Source organism: Rattus norvegicus, chromosome 10 (genome assembly GCF_036323735.1).
Source record: "Rattus norvegicus strain BN/NHsdMcwi chromosome 10, GRCr8, whole genome shotgun sequence".
NCBI lineage: Eukaryota > Metazoa > Chordata > Mammalia > Rodentia > Muridae > Rattus > Rattus norvegicus.
Window position 1 is genome coordinate 59806962 of NC_086028.1, and position 13375 is coordinate 59820336.

At 49.1% G+C, this 13375-nt stretch overlaps 1 protein-coding gene across 12 annotated transcripts in view; it reads right to left on the minus strand.

Annotated features, from left to right (window-relative positions):
- Rap1gap2 (RAP1 GTPase activating protein 2) overlaps positions 1–13375 on the minus strand; it is a 217125-nt gene that overhangs the window by 53140 nt on the left and 150610 nt on the right. For 9 of the 12 annotated variants that reach the window (XR_005489831.1, XM_017597289.1, NM_001401654.1 and 6 more), the window contains 4 exons: positions 5714–5749; positions 2321–2365; positions 1475–1507; positions 922–1134 (listed from right to left, as the gene is read on the minus strand). Coding sequence is in view for 11 of the 12 variants with exons in the window: in XM_017597289.1 (XP_017452778.1) it covers positions 922–1134; positions 1475–1507; positions 2321–2365; positions 5714–5749 (327 nt within the window). In the remaining variant the exon portion in view is untranslated. The remainder of the gene's footprint in view (positions 1–921; positions 1135–1474; positions 1508–2320; positions 2366–5713; positions 5750–13375) is intronic. The other 3 variants (XM_039086002.1, XM_063269050.1, XM_039086004.2) reach the window with 1 other exon arrangement.

Here is a 13375-nt window from a genome sequence, read left to right on the forward strand (position 1 = left end):
AGAGGAGGAAGAGGAGGAGGAGGAGGAGAAAAAAGAGGAGGAAGAGGAGGAAGAGGAGGAAGAGGAGGAGGAGGAGGAGGAGGAGGAGATAATATCCGTAGCTGCCGACCACCAAGTCCTCAGGATGTGCCAGGCACCATCTCATGACCTTAGTACCCACTCCCACACAACCGCTTGACAGAGCCAGGCTCCACCCCACATCTGGCTGAACTCTCCAGTTCTCTTCACCACCTGATGCTGAGTTCACTTTCTCACCCAGAGAGCAACTCTACGCAATCCAAACAGTGGAAGAAAGCGAGGAGGAACCACAAGAGGGGCTCTCCCTGGCTTCCTGGAGCCCACCTCCCAGGCTCACCATGTTCCCAATGAGGCTATGGGTGCTACCCTTAAACTGCACCCTCTAAAGTTCAGTAAGGTTTGGATGTAACCTCTTTCAGGTGAGACTGCAAAGCTATCTTAGGCTAGAGATCTCTAGACGCTTCCCTTGGGACTGTGGGGAATATACCAAGTCTGAATGGCAAGAGTGTCTTTAAGAAAATCTAACATTGTTGTTAAACAGTCAGTCTCATGGGACACCATCCAAACTGAGTACCCAGCAGACCACCCTGACAGAGAGCCTGAGAGATGGGCACTGTGCAAATATAAACAGTCATCCAAGCAAGGAGGACATAGTTTGCCTTGAACCATTAAAACTCTGTCCCGTCCTCCTGCATCCCCCAGCAACACCGGTTCCATCACCTCATAAAGCACTTGCTAGAGGTCTCCAAAAGGACCCCTCACATACTAAGACAGGTGGGCAGCGAGTAGGACAGAGGTTGGAAAGAGAAGACAGAGGAGCCCCAGAACAGAGATCCATGCCCCTCTCCAAGGCAGGCCCGCTCAGGAAGGGTGCCTGGGCTCAGGAAGGGTCGCTGGGCTCACCTTGCCTAGAAAGTGCCTGCGGTAGGCTCTGGCTTCACCTCTGCACTCAAGCTTGTAGCCGAACGTGTTGGGGCTTAGGCTGTCCTCTTCCTCCTCCTCATAAACACTGCTGCCCAGTGACGTTGGTGTACCCACGTTCTCTGGGTCCTCAATCCAGTAGCCTCCAAACTGAGGCAGGATGATCTGAGGGTATGGGCCTCCCTTCTCCACAACCTGGGGACAGAGGGAAGCTCTTGTCCACCTACCCTGGACTGCAGTGAAGAGGAACCCCACCCACCTCTGAACTGCTCCAAAGAGGGAGGCCTTCTATCTCAGGTCAAGGGCAGTAACATGATGGCCCCATGGAATCTCTAATGTCACTGGGACTCAGGGTTTTACGAGGGCAACCCCAAGTTAAACCTCAGAAAAGCTTTGGTAATGAGACAAAGACAGGAAGGGCATTAGGTCCTCAAGTCTTAGGCCCAAGACCTTCTCCCATGTGGGGCTGGGGAGGCCATGTTCTCCTCAGGAAGGGACACCAGAGCAGGCTGTAGTAGAGTCAGGGAGCTCCTACCTCTTCAATGCTGGGGTAAGGGATATAGTCCTCCTGCAAGACAAAGCACAGGACAGTACCGTAAGTTATACAAGTGGCCATAACAGTCCAGCTATGTTTTCCATGTTCCTCACCCAGGTCTAGTGAAGGGATGTGTTGGGGGTGGGGCAGTGAGATGCACCAGGACTTCAAGGGAAGCAGAGTCAGAGAACCTTCTAGTCACAACCTTAAGGACTCAACATCCCGTGCCCATTGAATGGTAGACCTGAATGCAAACCCACCCAACAAAAGACAGCATAGAAAAGGAATGCCCTGGTCACCTCCGAGACACTAGCTTATCATCCTATGGGACTAAGATAGAGAGCTGGGCATGTTGGCACAATACAACTCAGCACTCTGGAGGCAGATCAAGAGATTGAGGTCATCTTTAACTACCCAGCAAGTTTGAGGCCAACTGGGATTTTTTAAAAATACCCTAGTCTTTCCCTGTCCCTCCCCACATCCTCTTCAAGTGACTAGGCCCTAGACCTGGAGCTAAGACCTGATGGCCCCTCAGAGTCCAGAACCTGGCAACACTACGTAGGTACACAGAATGAACAGGGAGGAGCCAATCCAGGCCTCCAGTCCTCCGGTCTCACTTGAGGTCTCCACTAGCCTGCTGGGAAGCAGCCTTAAGACACTGAGCCAAGGTCCCTTTGCTGCCCACCAGACATTAGTCTAACAGGAGTGCAGTGGATAAATGGCTCCTGGCGCAAAGCAGAGTCAGTGTGCATACGAGGGGGGTCCAACACGCTCCCTGAGCCTCCTGCCCTCTTCCTATACCAGTCCCTCTCAGGGCCCACCTAGCCACTCAACTGCCTATCCCACCTTGTTCTTCTGGGGTCCTGGCCTCTGCTCTTCAAGCTTGATTCCCTGTGGAAACAAGGAAGAGAGGATCCACGTAAACATAGGTCACTGCTCATGGGTAGGAGTGTCTGGAGCTCTTAGCCGGCTGGTGAGTACTGGAGCCTCTCACCTCCCACACTTGGCAGTTGTCCACCCCAACACCAGCCCCAGATAAGGGTGTGGGGTGGCCAGTTAAGAGTATAAATAAACTTGAGCCAGGTCTCCTGTGTTCAATTCCCAACATTGCCACTTCCTAGATGGATGACTTGGAACAAGCCACTGATTCCTCTGCATGACTCCTGTTCTCAGTGGTAAAGTGGAAAAGGTGACAGTGCTTTCTGTCACAGCACTGGTTAAAAGCTGGTGATGGGTTATGCATGTCCAATACCAATGGTGTACACTAAATGCTGTGGGTAGAAGTAGTATAAATGGGTAGTATTATCATCTCTGTGAATAAACACCTCCTGAAAGCCATAGGGCAATGAATGGGAAAGATGAACGCCCACATCTGCAAACGTCAGAGCCAACAACACATCGGTTCTTCTGCCTTCTAGCTCCACCTTTGTACTGGAGGAAGGGTGTTTAGGTGACAGGCAGGAACTATGGCCCTTCAGGTCCTCATTCTGCTTCCTATGTGTAGCCAGGGAGTCTCCCTAGCTACAAATGTAGAACGAGGATTAGACCTCAACCCACCACCTGCATCTTCCAGATTCAAGGACCAGGGTTGGATTAAAGAGCTTCACCTGCAGTCCCTAAGACTTTAGCTCCTCTGTCCAGCAACCCTGGTCGGGTTCTGACTTGACTGGACTGTGCGAGAGGGAAGGAAGCACACAGCATTCCCAAGACTGGATGCATCAGGTGATAGTATGAACTGGAGGGCATCTGGGGTTCATCTCAAGCTGGGTATATAATACACACCCTGCTCCCTGGACAGCAGGGCTTCTGCTAACTGGGTGGAATTTGACGTAGTTTCTCTGGACTCCTGGACTGAGTCATACCTCCAGCATTGTTCAGGAGGGCGTGGGAAGGCCCCTCCCACTGACAGGTGCTTCTCACACACCCAAAGAAAGCTTCCTGGGTGGCCCTGTAGACCCCATTTAGGTTGGCACACTGGGCAGGTGGGGGAGTGATGTCAGGAGTTTTGTTTTGTTTGTCCTTCATTAGTCATCCCCGCCTGGGAACAGACCCCAGGGCAGGAGTGCAACCCTCTACCAGCCTCACAGCCATTCCACCCCTACCCCAACCAGGGAGCCCTATCCTCAGCCAAGTCCTACCTCCCCCAAAGCATTAACCTCTGCAGTAGATGCTGTCTTTATGTTCCCTTCTCTCTGTCTCCAAGAAAAAAATGGAGATTCAGAGAGGGAAATGACTTGACAAAGGGCATTCAGCTAGAGGACATTAAGTTCAGATCTATATCTGGGCTGGGGGACTCCAAAGTATGTGCTCCCAAAGCGTGCCTGGCTTCAAATTCCTAGACTTGGGCTGGGATTGGGGATCTTGGATCCTAGTTTTGTTGCTTCAGAACTAGCAACGTGACCCAGTCACGTAAGTGCTCTGACTCAGTTTCCATAATGGCAAGATGAAGAGAGACGAAGCCCATGCCTGAGGGTGGAATCTAGCCTCACTGTGCACCATCCTTTCTCTGCCGGCTCCCTATATATAAGCTCCAACCAGGCAACTGCTGGAACTCAGTCCACTAGGGCCAGCGTCTGGGGCACACAAGGGTGAGTCTTACTACAATTTTGCTTCCCGCCATTTCTACTGAGGTTCGGCTGGGAAGCCATGATGGGGATCACTGTCCCTGAACTAAGGAGAGATTTGAAAACAAGCTCCCTGCTCCCAGGATAACTGGGAGGACAAAGCTAGACAAGCAGAGCAGTCCAAGAGTCCACAGGGCTGGCTTCTGTGGGAGGAGGCAGGGACTTCGGTTGCAGGTGAGGGTGGGTGGGCTGAGGAGCAATCACAGAGAAGGCAGAGGGAGCCACCAGTCTCTCCCAGTGAGCTGAGATCTCCCTGGCTAGCAGGGAAGCTCCTGGGTTTGCTCACTGTTGAGCACTTAATGATACCCTGCCTCCCACCACTCTGCGGTGTGCAGCTTGTTTCCGCAGCTAGATTATGAGTTCCCCTAAATGCGAATAAAATGAGTTTGCAGTCCACAAACTGCTGGGCACAGCGGAGAACTGAACAATTTATTCACGGTAATGGCACAACTACTAACAATTACTCTCCCTTAAGGCACCCTTCCTTTCCCTTCCCCATCCTCAGGAAAACTGGGACTGCCTTCTGCTCTGAATAACAGGACCACCCTAGACCCTTTCTCTGCCCCTCCTCCCAAAGCTTCCAGCCCCCTTTTTCAAACCTCCCTCCTGGAATAAGAATACAAAGAAGAAACTGAACCAGACTCTTCCTCCTCTGGAGCAAAACCAGCGTCATACTTTCCAGTGCTCTTGCTGGGTGTTGTCCCCTGTGATGTGGGGCTGGGAGGACAGAGGGATATGTAGCTCTGAAGGCCTCATAAGGACAAGACAGCCCTTGTCAATCTATGAACCCAAAGAAGTGCTTGGAATACCTATTCCATTGTCAACTGCTCTGTCACAATCCTGTCAACTAACCCGGACCTCAGTTGACCCTGGTGTAGACAACAGAACAGCTCTTACCTGTGAACCCTAGTGCAGGGTGGGAGACACTGGTTCTAGGGGCACATGGATAAGAACAACCCTGGGCACTCAGTTCTCTGTGTTCAGTGGCATAGTGTCTGCACAGAGCATACTCACATCCCCGCTGTGTCCTTCAAACCTCTCTAGATGACTTAAAATCCCTACCATGATAGTGTTGCTGCCTCGTCCAGGGAAGAACGGCAAAGCCATGTCTATTCGTGTTCGGTACAGCTGTCACAAGCCCTCAGTGATTACATCCACAGCTGCCTTAACCCACAGAGCTGATCTGTAGATACAGACTGTGATTACAAAAGGGCCCTCACATCCACTCCAAACATTGGTTTCCATGGGGTACCCTCAAGCATTTACATATAGGATCTCATTTCATCTCCAACATTGTATTGACGTGTATTTTTACTCTATTTTGGTTTTGGTGATTTGGAAATGGCAAGCAAGTTGTATCAGTAAGTGGCAAGTGTAGGATTTGAACTCAGATCTGCATCTTACTTGCAGCCCTGTCTCCCCAGCTCCATATAACTCTCCTCTAGATGGGGCTTGTTTTTTCAACTCCTTCCAGAATCAATAGCTCTACTGAGCCGTCCTCATGTCCCAAGGGTTAATGGTAGACTGGGCTGGCCCTCCATGTCCCAAGGGTTAATGGTAGACTGGGCTAGCCCTCCATGTCCCAAGGCACTGCTGCACTGTTTAGGGTACTCACCTGCATCTTTTCCAGCATCTCGAAGAACTCCGCAGACTGAAAGATAGAAAGGAGGTGGGGGTTCAGTAGGAAGGGATGCTGATAATGTCTCCCTTTCATGAACCCTCTGGAAACTGAGCCCCAGCCTTCCTCCCCAGGGACACAATGCATTCAGGTCAAGAGAGATGATAATGTGATTTCTGCCTTCGCAGGCCTGCAGAACCAGAACACTCCATGCAATCAAAGAAATGAAACAGGCCTGGCTGATGATCAGTTCTACAGAGTGCAGTCCCTCGCAGCAGGAGGTTATGTGGTTCCCTGGAGAGAACCCAAGTCCCCCCCAAAACGCCTGGGAAGATGCACACACCAGCAGGATCAGTGTCTGGGATGTTTCCAGCCAATAGCAATGCTGACATGACCGACACTCATAGCTGTCTGCCATTTGTAACACCATGGTCTTTCCTGTCTCCAATAAAAATCTCACTCAGGACCTGACAGAGCCAGCAAACACACATCTGCTCCAGCCTGGGCCTTGATGTGGCCCTCTGTCTCCAGCCTCTGGGGCACAGCTTTGAGATCTACAGCAAGTTGGTGAGGCAAAGCTCCAGATGTACTGAGCCTCCAGGTCCGAGGGGGAATCACTTTCCAATGCTCCAACAGCACCTCTCCAGATCTTTAACCTACTTTGGTATCACCTGTGGAAGCTCCAGGGTGGGGAGAAAAGGATGGAGGGAGCTGGCAAGACTGCTAAGGACATAGAGGACTCTCTTATAAGTCCTTAACAGCCAAGCCACCAGCCCAATACCCCTGGCATCTGTAAGTCAGTGAGTGCCCAGAGCAGAGTGCTCATGCCTCATGAGAGAGAAAGGCAGCAGTGATGAGGGCGGACACGCTCATCACCCAACACTCTCCAGGCTCTGCAGATATCAGTGAGCTAGAGCAGCCTGTGATCCTACTGCCCTTAGAGTCCTTCAGAAGGGAACCACTAATGGGAAGGACTTCTGGCAGTCACCCGGAGAGGCTCATCCCTGCTTCAAGTGCCAATCATCTGTTAGACTACAAAGCAGGCCTGCTAAAGAGGCAGACCTTTAGCCTGCAACCTATAGCGATCTAAGACGTACAATCTGAACCCTGACATAGCAGGAGCAGGAGTAGGCCTGAGGCACTCACACCTAGCACCCACAGCCAGAGCAGCCATCAAACATCCAGACTCCAAACCTGGCCTTTCCACTCACTTTAAGTACACACCACACAGCATTCTTTCAACCTCGGTGTCTAGGCCACTGGGACTGCCAAACACAGAGCTTACACAGATCAATAAAGACAGGGACAAGGAGACAGAAAGAGCCATCGTTCACTTCAATAGACTCCTGACCCAGCAGCTACACTCCTAGTAATCTATATCCTAACACATGCACACTACGCCAAGCACTCATAAAAAGCTTATCACCGCACTGATTACAACAGTAAGAAACAAAACAGCTTCAGTGCTGATCTATAAAAATGTTTGGGCTACACTACATCCGTAGAGTAAGAATGCAAATACTGAGTACAATTATATGGCATCGAATTTAATGACTTACACGAAATGGGAAAATTCACAGGAAACCACAAACTACGAAAACTGACTCAGAAAGAAACAGAAAGTCTAAAAAAAAAATCAAAACAAATAATGATTTAAAAATTACCCACAAAGAAAGCCTCAGGCCCAGATGGCTTCAACTGTACATCCTACCAAATATTTAAATAAGAACGAATACTAATCTTCGTGATCGCTGTGACAACAGGCCCACAGACTAGGACTGTGTTTGTCAGCCGTGTATTTGATAAGAGATTGTGCGCAGACTATGTAAAGAATGCTAATAACCCAATAATAAAAAGACAAACAGTTCCATCTAAAATTAGCAAGTGTGGGGCTGGGAAGACGGCCCAGCAGGTAAAGGGCGGGCTGTGCAAGTGTGAGGACCAGACTCTGGAGCCCCAGGACCCACCTAAAAGTGGGAGTGGAGACCTATCAATAATCCTGGGACACAAGACCCGGAGACAGAGAACCCAGAGCCAGCTAGACTAATAGACTAATAGACTCAGTGAGCTCTGAGTTCAGTGGGAGATCCTCCCTCGATATATAAAGTGGGGAGCAATTAATGAAGATTCTGGGTATCAGCCTTGGGCCTCCTTTCTCCTTGGCACAAGCATGTGACCATGGGCATACACCACATACAAATATGCCAAAGAGCACAAATGTCTGCACAGACATGCCCACCCTGAGACACAGATGAACAGTAAGCACACAAGAAGACTCGCTGGGTCATTAACCCTCAGGAAACGGAGCAAAACCACAGTGAGACTCCACTCACATCGCCTCGATGGTCAAAATCAAAAACTGAAGGAGGGAAAATCTGGGAGGACTCAGGGAGGAGGAGCAGGGCTGGACAGGATCAAAATACATTGTATGAAATTCTCAAAGAATTATTTTTAAAAAGAAAGAAGGGGGGTAAGGACACAATGACATTGGAGTCCCGTGTTCTGATGGTAAGATGTGAAACAGCACACACGCTGTGGAAAATAACTTTTAATTCCTAAAATAAAATCCTAAACATAAAACCAAATAAGGTGGTTCTCGCCTTTTGTCCCAGCACATAGGAGGCAGAGGCAGGAGGAAAGATGTTAGTGTAAGATCAATGGAGTCCACACGACACGTCCCAGGCCAGCCGGAACTATAGAGTGAAATTCCATCTCAAGAAAGAAAAGTTACTATATGAAAAAAATCTGTTCTCAATAAAAAAGAAAAAACTTAAACAGAGATGTCACCTGACCTGGAAATTCTATTCTGATGTATATGATCTAAAGAACTGAAAACGGGTACTCAAATAATTGTACACAAGTGTTCCTATCAGCATTTTTTTCAGACTTGTCAACAGGTAAAAACCCCAAATGTCCATCTGGGAAAATGGGTAAATAAAATGTGACCTATAGCTACAATGGAATAGTGTTCAGCCATAAAAAGGGAAGAAGTGTTGATTCGTGTTATCACATAGATCAATGGCTCTCAACCTTCCTAATGCTATGACCCCTTAATACAGTTCCTCCTGTTGTGGTGACCTGCAATCCTAAAATTATTTTGTTGCTTCTTCATAACTGTAATTTTGCTACTGTTATGACCCTTGCTGTAGATGAACTTTGAAAACTATCATAAGTGCAAAAAGACAAACACGAAAGAATACATATGAAGCAGCTCACTCTATGAGTTCATAATGTGTCCAAAATACAAGTGTCTGTCTGCACAGAAAGTAGGTCAGTAGTTGCTGGAGGAGGAAGGGTCAGAAGACTGGAGGGTGATAGGCAAAGACCATGAGCTTCTCTCAGAATGAATAGACAGAAGTTCTCTCCCATCACTGCTGCAGCCATGGCTACACCACTCTGTGGCTATATCCAAGACATTAAGTTGTATCGCAATGGATATATTTTCAAACCTTACACAATTCAAGAAGAAAAACATTTTATACTGTTCAGGTAGGCATTCTTCCAGATGCAGTATGTTGCAGAGAAACACAGGTCAGAGGACATCACATTGAATATGATCTCACTTTTATATTTCAAAAAGAATGAAAGAACCTCAGTGCATGCAGGGAAGACAACCACCTCGAGCTATTGAAAGGTGATCCTACGGAGAAGGGCGGATGGGGGCGTGTGCCCCGTTTACGTTTGGGCTGCTTCACACAGCAGACACACATCATTTGCATAAATCATTTTTGTGAGGAAAACAGAAAGATGTGCCAAGGACATGGAGCATCCACTAAAGGAGAAACGGAGCTGACCACGGAGCAGAGAGACGAACATCGGGTTTCCTGGTCATGAAAGGAGCAGAACTATGACTGTAAGACACCGTTAATCTATCATGTTGCCCAGTGTTGACAAAGATATGGGGTGACAAACACAGGATCTGTAGGAATGTGTATAACTTGGGTTTTCTTTCTAGAGGACATTTTGGTGCTTAGTGTCAAAGGTATTAAAAAATGTTCACAGGTTTTGGTCCAATTAAACTGCTCAGGGGAACTGACACTAAAAGAATATGTGAGCAACTACATATGACAGGCACACAGGGGCGTTTACATGTTTACGGAGGAGGAGGAGAAGGAGGAGGAGGAGGGGGAGAGGGAGAGGGAGGGGGGAGGCGGAGGGGGAGGGGGAGGGGGAGGGGGCGGTGGTAACAGTGCCCAGACCAGAGGGGGGAGGAGCAAACGATGAGAAGGGCATGCGCATACAGTAACAGTCCACAAGGGCAGGGTGGAGAATTCAGGAGGTAGGAGCAGGAGGACCAGGGATCAAGGTCATCCTCGCCTACATAACAAGCACAGGCCAGCCCGAGATACAGGAGATCCTATCTCAAAAAAGAGAGAGTCCCTCACCAGGGACTATGTGAATTCTGTGCACACAGATTCACAGTGCAGGGCTAGCTGAGGGGAGAGAGCATCAGAAACAAAACAGGAAGCTGGTCCCCTGCCTTTCAGTTAAACATAAAACAGTACCCAAGTATACACAGGCAGATCTGAGGATGAGCACATCCTTGGGATGAGATAAGGCATTTATTCGGTGTTTTGTTCTTCAGAAATTTTACAAATTGCTTTTAATGTGTAATCTAAGTTCTAAAGATCCTGCCTGACATGTATGTGGGGGCTCTGGCAGACCCTTTGTTACTATTGTTGCTTCCTCTAAAGCCAGCTTCAGGTCCATCCCACAGGAAGCTGCCAGGACACAGGTCACAGTCTTTGGCGCCTACAGAAAGTCCTGGATTCAAGCCAACTTACTCTCAAGTACACACTCAGCTCTGTGTATCATTGACTACAATGCTTCCCTGAGTCACCCATAAACCCAGCTTGCTCCCAGCTGCTCATCCAGCTAGTGACCAAAACCTCTTCAGCGCTCCCTCCCATGGATCACTGAACCCTCACTGATAAAACCTGTTCAAGATGTGGACAGGATGCCAGAAATACCAGGAAGGGTCCAACTCCCCAGGAACCTGGTCTTAACCATGAGACAAAGCTATGCAGGTTTATGTCGCAGACGACAGCCCACATTGCTCACAGGGGACATGAAGCACTTCTTACTGGGACTCCAAATGTGCTTCTCTCCTTCTGTGTAACGAATCACTCTAGAACTTAGCAGTTCTAACCCATTCATGCGGCATTCAGGTAACTACAAAGATAGGGTTACCTGATGGCCTCACTGGAGCTGGAACACCCACATGGCCATCAACAGAAGGACACACTGCATCCTAAGAGGCCTCTCTACTGCCTGCTTGAATGTCCTCAAAATGTGGCAGCTATGCTCACAATAAGAGCAAGCAATCCAAGAGAGGGCGCACACAGAAAAAGCTGTATCATCCCGCACTATTCAATCGAAATCGTACACCATCATACCCACCTTGTCCTATTGTTGGAAGCAATAAATAGGAAACCCAGCCCACACTTGATGGACAGGCAACTGGTTTCTACCTCTTGAGTTGAGAACTATGAAAGAGCATGTGGATGCCAGTCGGGGAAGATGGTTCAATCAGTTACATGCTTGCCCCACAAACAGTGGGCCTGAATTCAAATCCCAAGCATCCGTGTGAAAAGTGAGGTGCTGCAGCAATGTGTCAGAATCCCGGCACTGGGGAGATAGCGGTGTATATCCCAGAGGAGTGCTGGACGGCTAGCTAGCCAATCGAAGAGCTCCAGGTTCAGTAAAAGATCCTGTCTCGAAAGCAAGAACAAAACAACAAAAACAAGGTAGAGAAGCAACTGAAAAAGAGACATCTGATGTAGAACTCTGGCCTAACACTCTGTGTGTGTGTGTGTGTGTGTGTGTGTGTGTGTGTGTGTGTGTGTGTGTGTGTGTATGTGTGTGTGTGTGTAGAAATTAAAACCAACACATCAGGAAAGTCTTCTGCAAAATACAGGGTCCAGGCTGACCTTACAAGATAAAGAGAGATGGCTTGAGCAGAATAAGGAGCGCATGGTTCCCAGGCACCGGGAACCATGCAGCAAAGGTAGGAAAGAGAAGGAATACAGGCATCTGACAATCAGAGGGTGGACCAGCCCAGCTGGACCGAGGCCTCCTCCGAATCAAACATTTTAAGGTGGAATGGAAAGGACAGCTGGGATATAGACCTGAGAGAGACTCTGAACCCCAGAACTCAGGCTTCTTCTCCAAGTCAAAGGGTTGGTCGTAGCAGAAAGACAGGCAGCAGAACTCAAGGTTGGAGTCAGCCATCGTGCTACTACCCAGCTATGTGGTGATAGCATATGCTACCCTCTTGATTTCTTCCACTGAAAACCGAATCAAATAATCCTTGGCCTCCAAGGGTCTCACACGGGTTAAGTAAAATCACCCAGCTAAGGCTCCCTAGCAAATGCTAACTAAGCAGACAGCAGCCACAGGCTGGAAGGGTCAGAAAGCTGCTGGAACCCCGTTGAGAGATGCTCTAGCGGCTTTTGTGACTCCAGTAGTCTCCCCACAGAAGGCATTTCTGGATGACTACTGCAGTGAGTGTCCCATGGCCCTGAGGCTGGCATGGAAGGTAAGAAGAGCCATGATTCATCACCAGCTGTGAGTAACGCACCAGGAGGAAGATTCCTTCGTGGACGACGCTCCAGATCAGAAACCAACCAATGCAAGCTGGGCTCTGCTGGGCTGGCCCAACTTCTCAGTAACTCGTTGAACTTTCCAATGGGACAATTCCACCCTTGGCAAAGAGTAGTTCTCCCTTTCCACCCAGAAGCAAGGTGACTCAGGCCAGCCTAGAACCACACTGCAGCCATTTGGACCCACCCTCATCTCTCTGAGAATATTCCGCCCAGCCAAGGGCATGCAATCCCATAAAGGCTCACTGACTCCCTAGCATTTTCCCACATCAACTGTAGGATAGAAAAGGCCAGGGGTTGGGGATTTAGCTCAGTGGTAGAGCGCTTGCCTAGCAAGCGCAAGGCCCTGGGTTCGGTCCCCAGCTCTGAAAAAAAGAAAAAGAGAAAAAAAAAAAAAAAAGAAAAGGCCATGGCCAGGGCATCCTTAGGAAGGGGGTCTCCTCCCACCCAGAAAACCAGGCCCCTGGATTTCACTGAGGAATGCGACCCAATAGCAGCGCCAGCTCAGCTGTGTATTTTATTATTAGCAACAACTGTTGCCACCCAAATGGGAGCAGTGGCCAGCACTTCCCCCTGGGCTCTGCTCTCACAGTCAGTCAACTAGGCCATGAAATAATCACAGAACCAGCCCAGCCAGGGAAGTCACAGGCTGGGCCCCAGGGCTCCATCCATTCAATCCCTGTCCTCTTCATCTCCCAATATAGAAACCGTCTGCTCTTCCCTCTGGAGGCCAAAGAGAGTCCTTGGGGAAGGTAATGCTGGCAGAGGTCAGAGGAAGCAGGAACAGGCATGGAGAGGAACTGTGCGGAACTCTTTGGGTTTAGGAAACCTCAGGGATCACGCCTGAGCTTTTGATTGCCAGCTCCCCGCTGCCCAGAGACTGAGTGAGTGGAAGATGGCATTTGTATGAGACAAATCCATGGAACCATCCTAGGATAGGATTGGTTCCAGGACCACCTGCATATACCAAAATCTACAGATGCTCAGAGCTCCTACATGAAATGTCATAGTATTTACATATAATCTACATGTGTCTTCCCATGTGCTTTAAATCCTT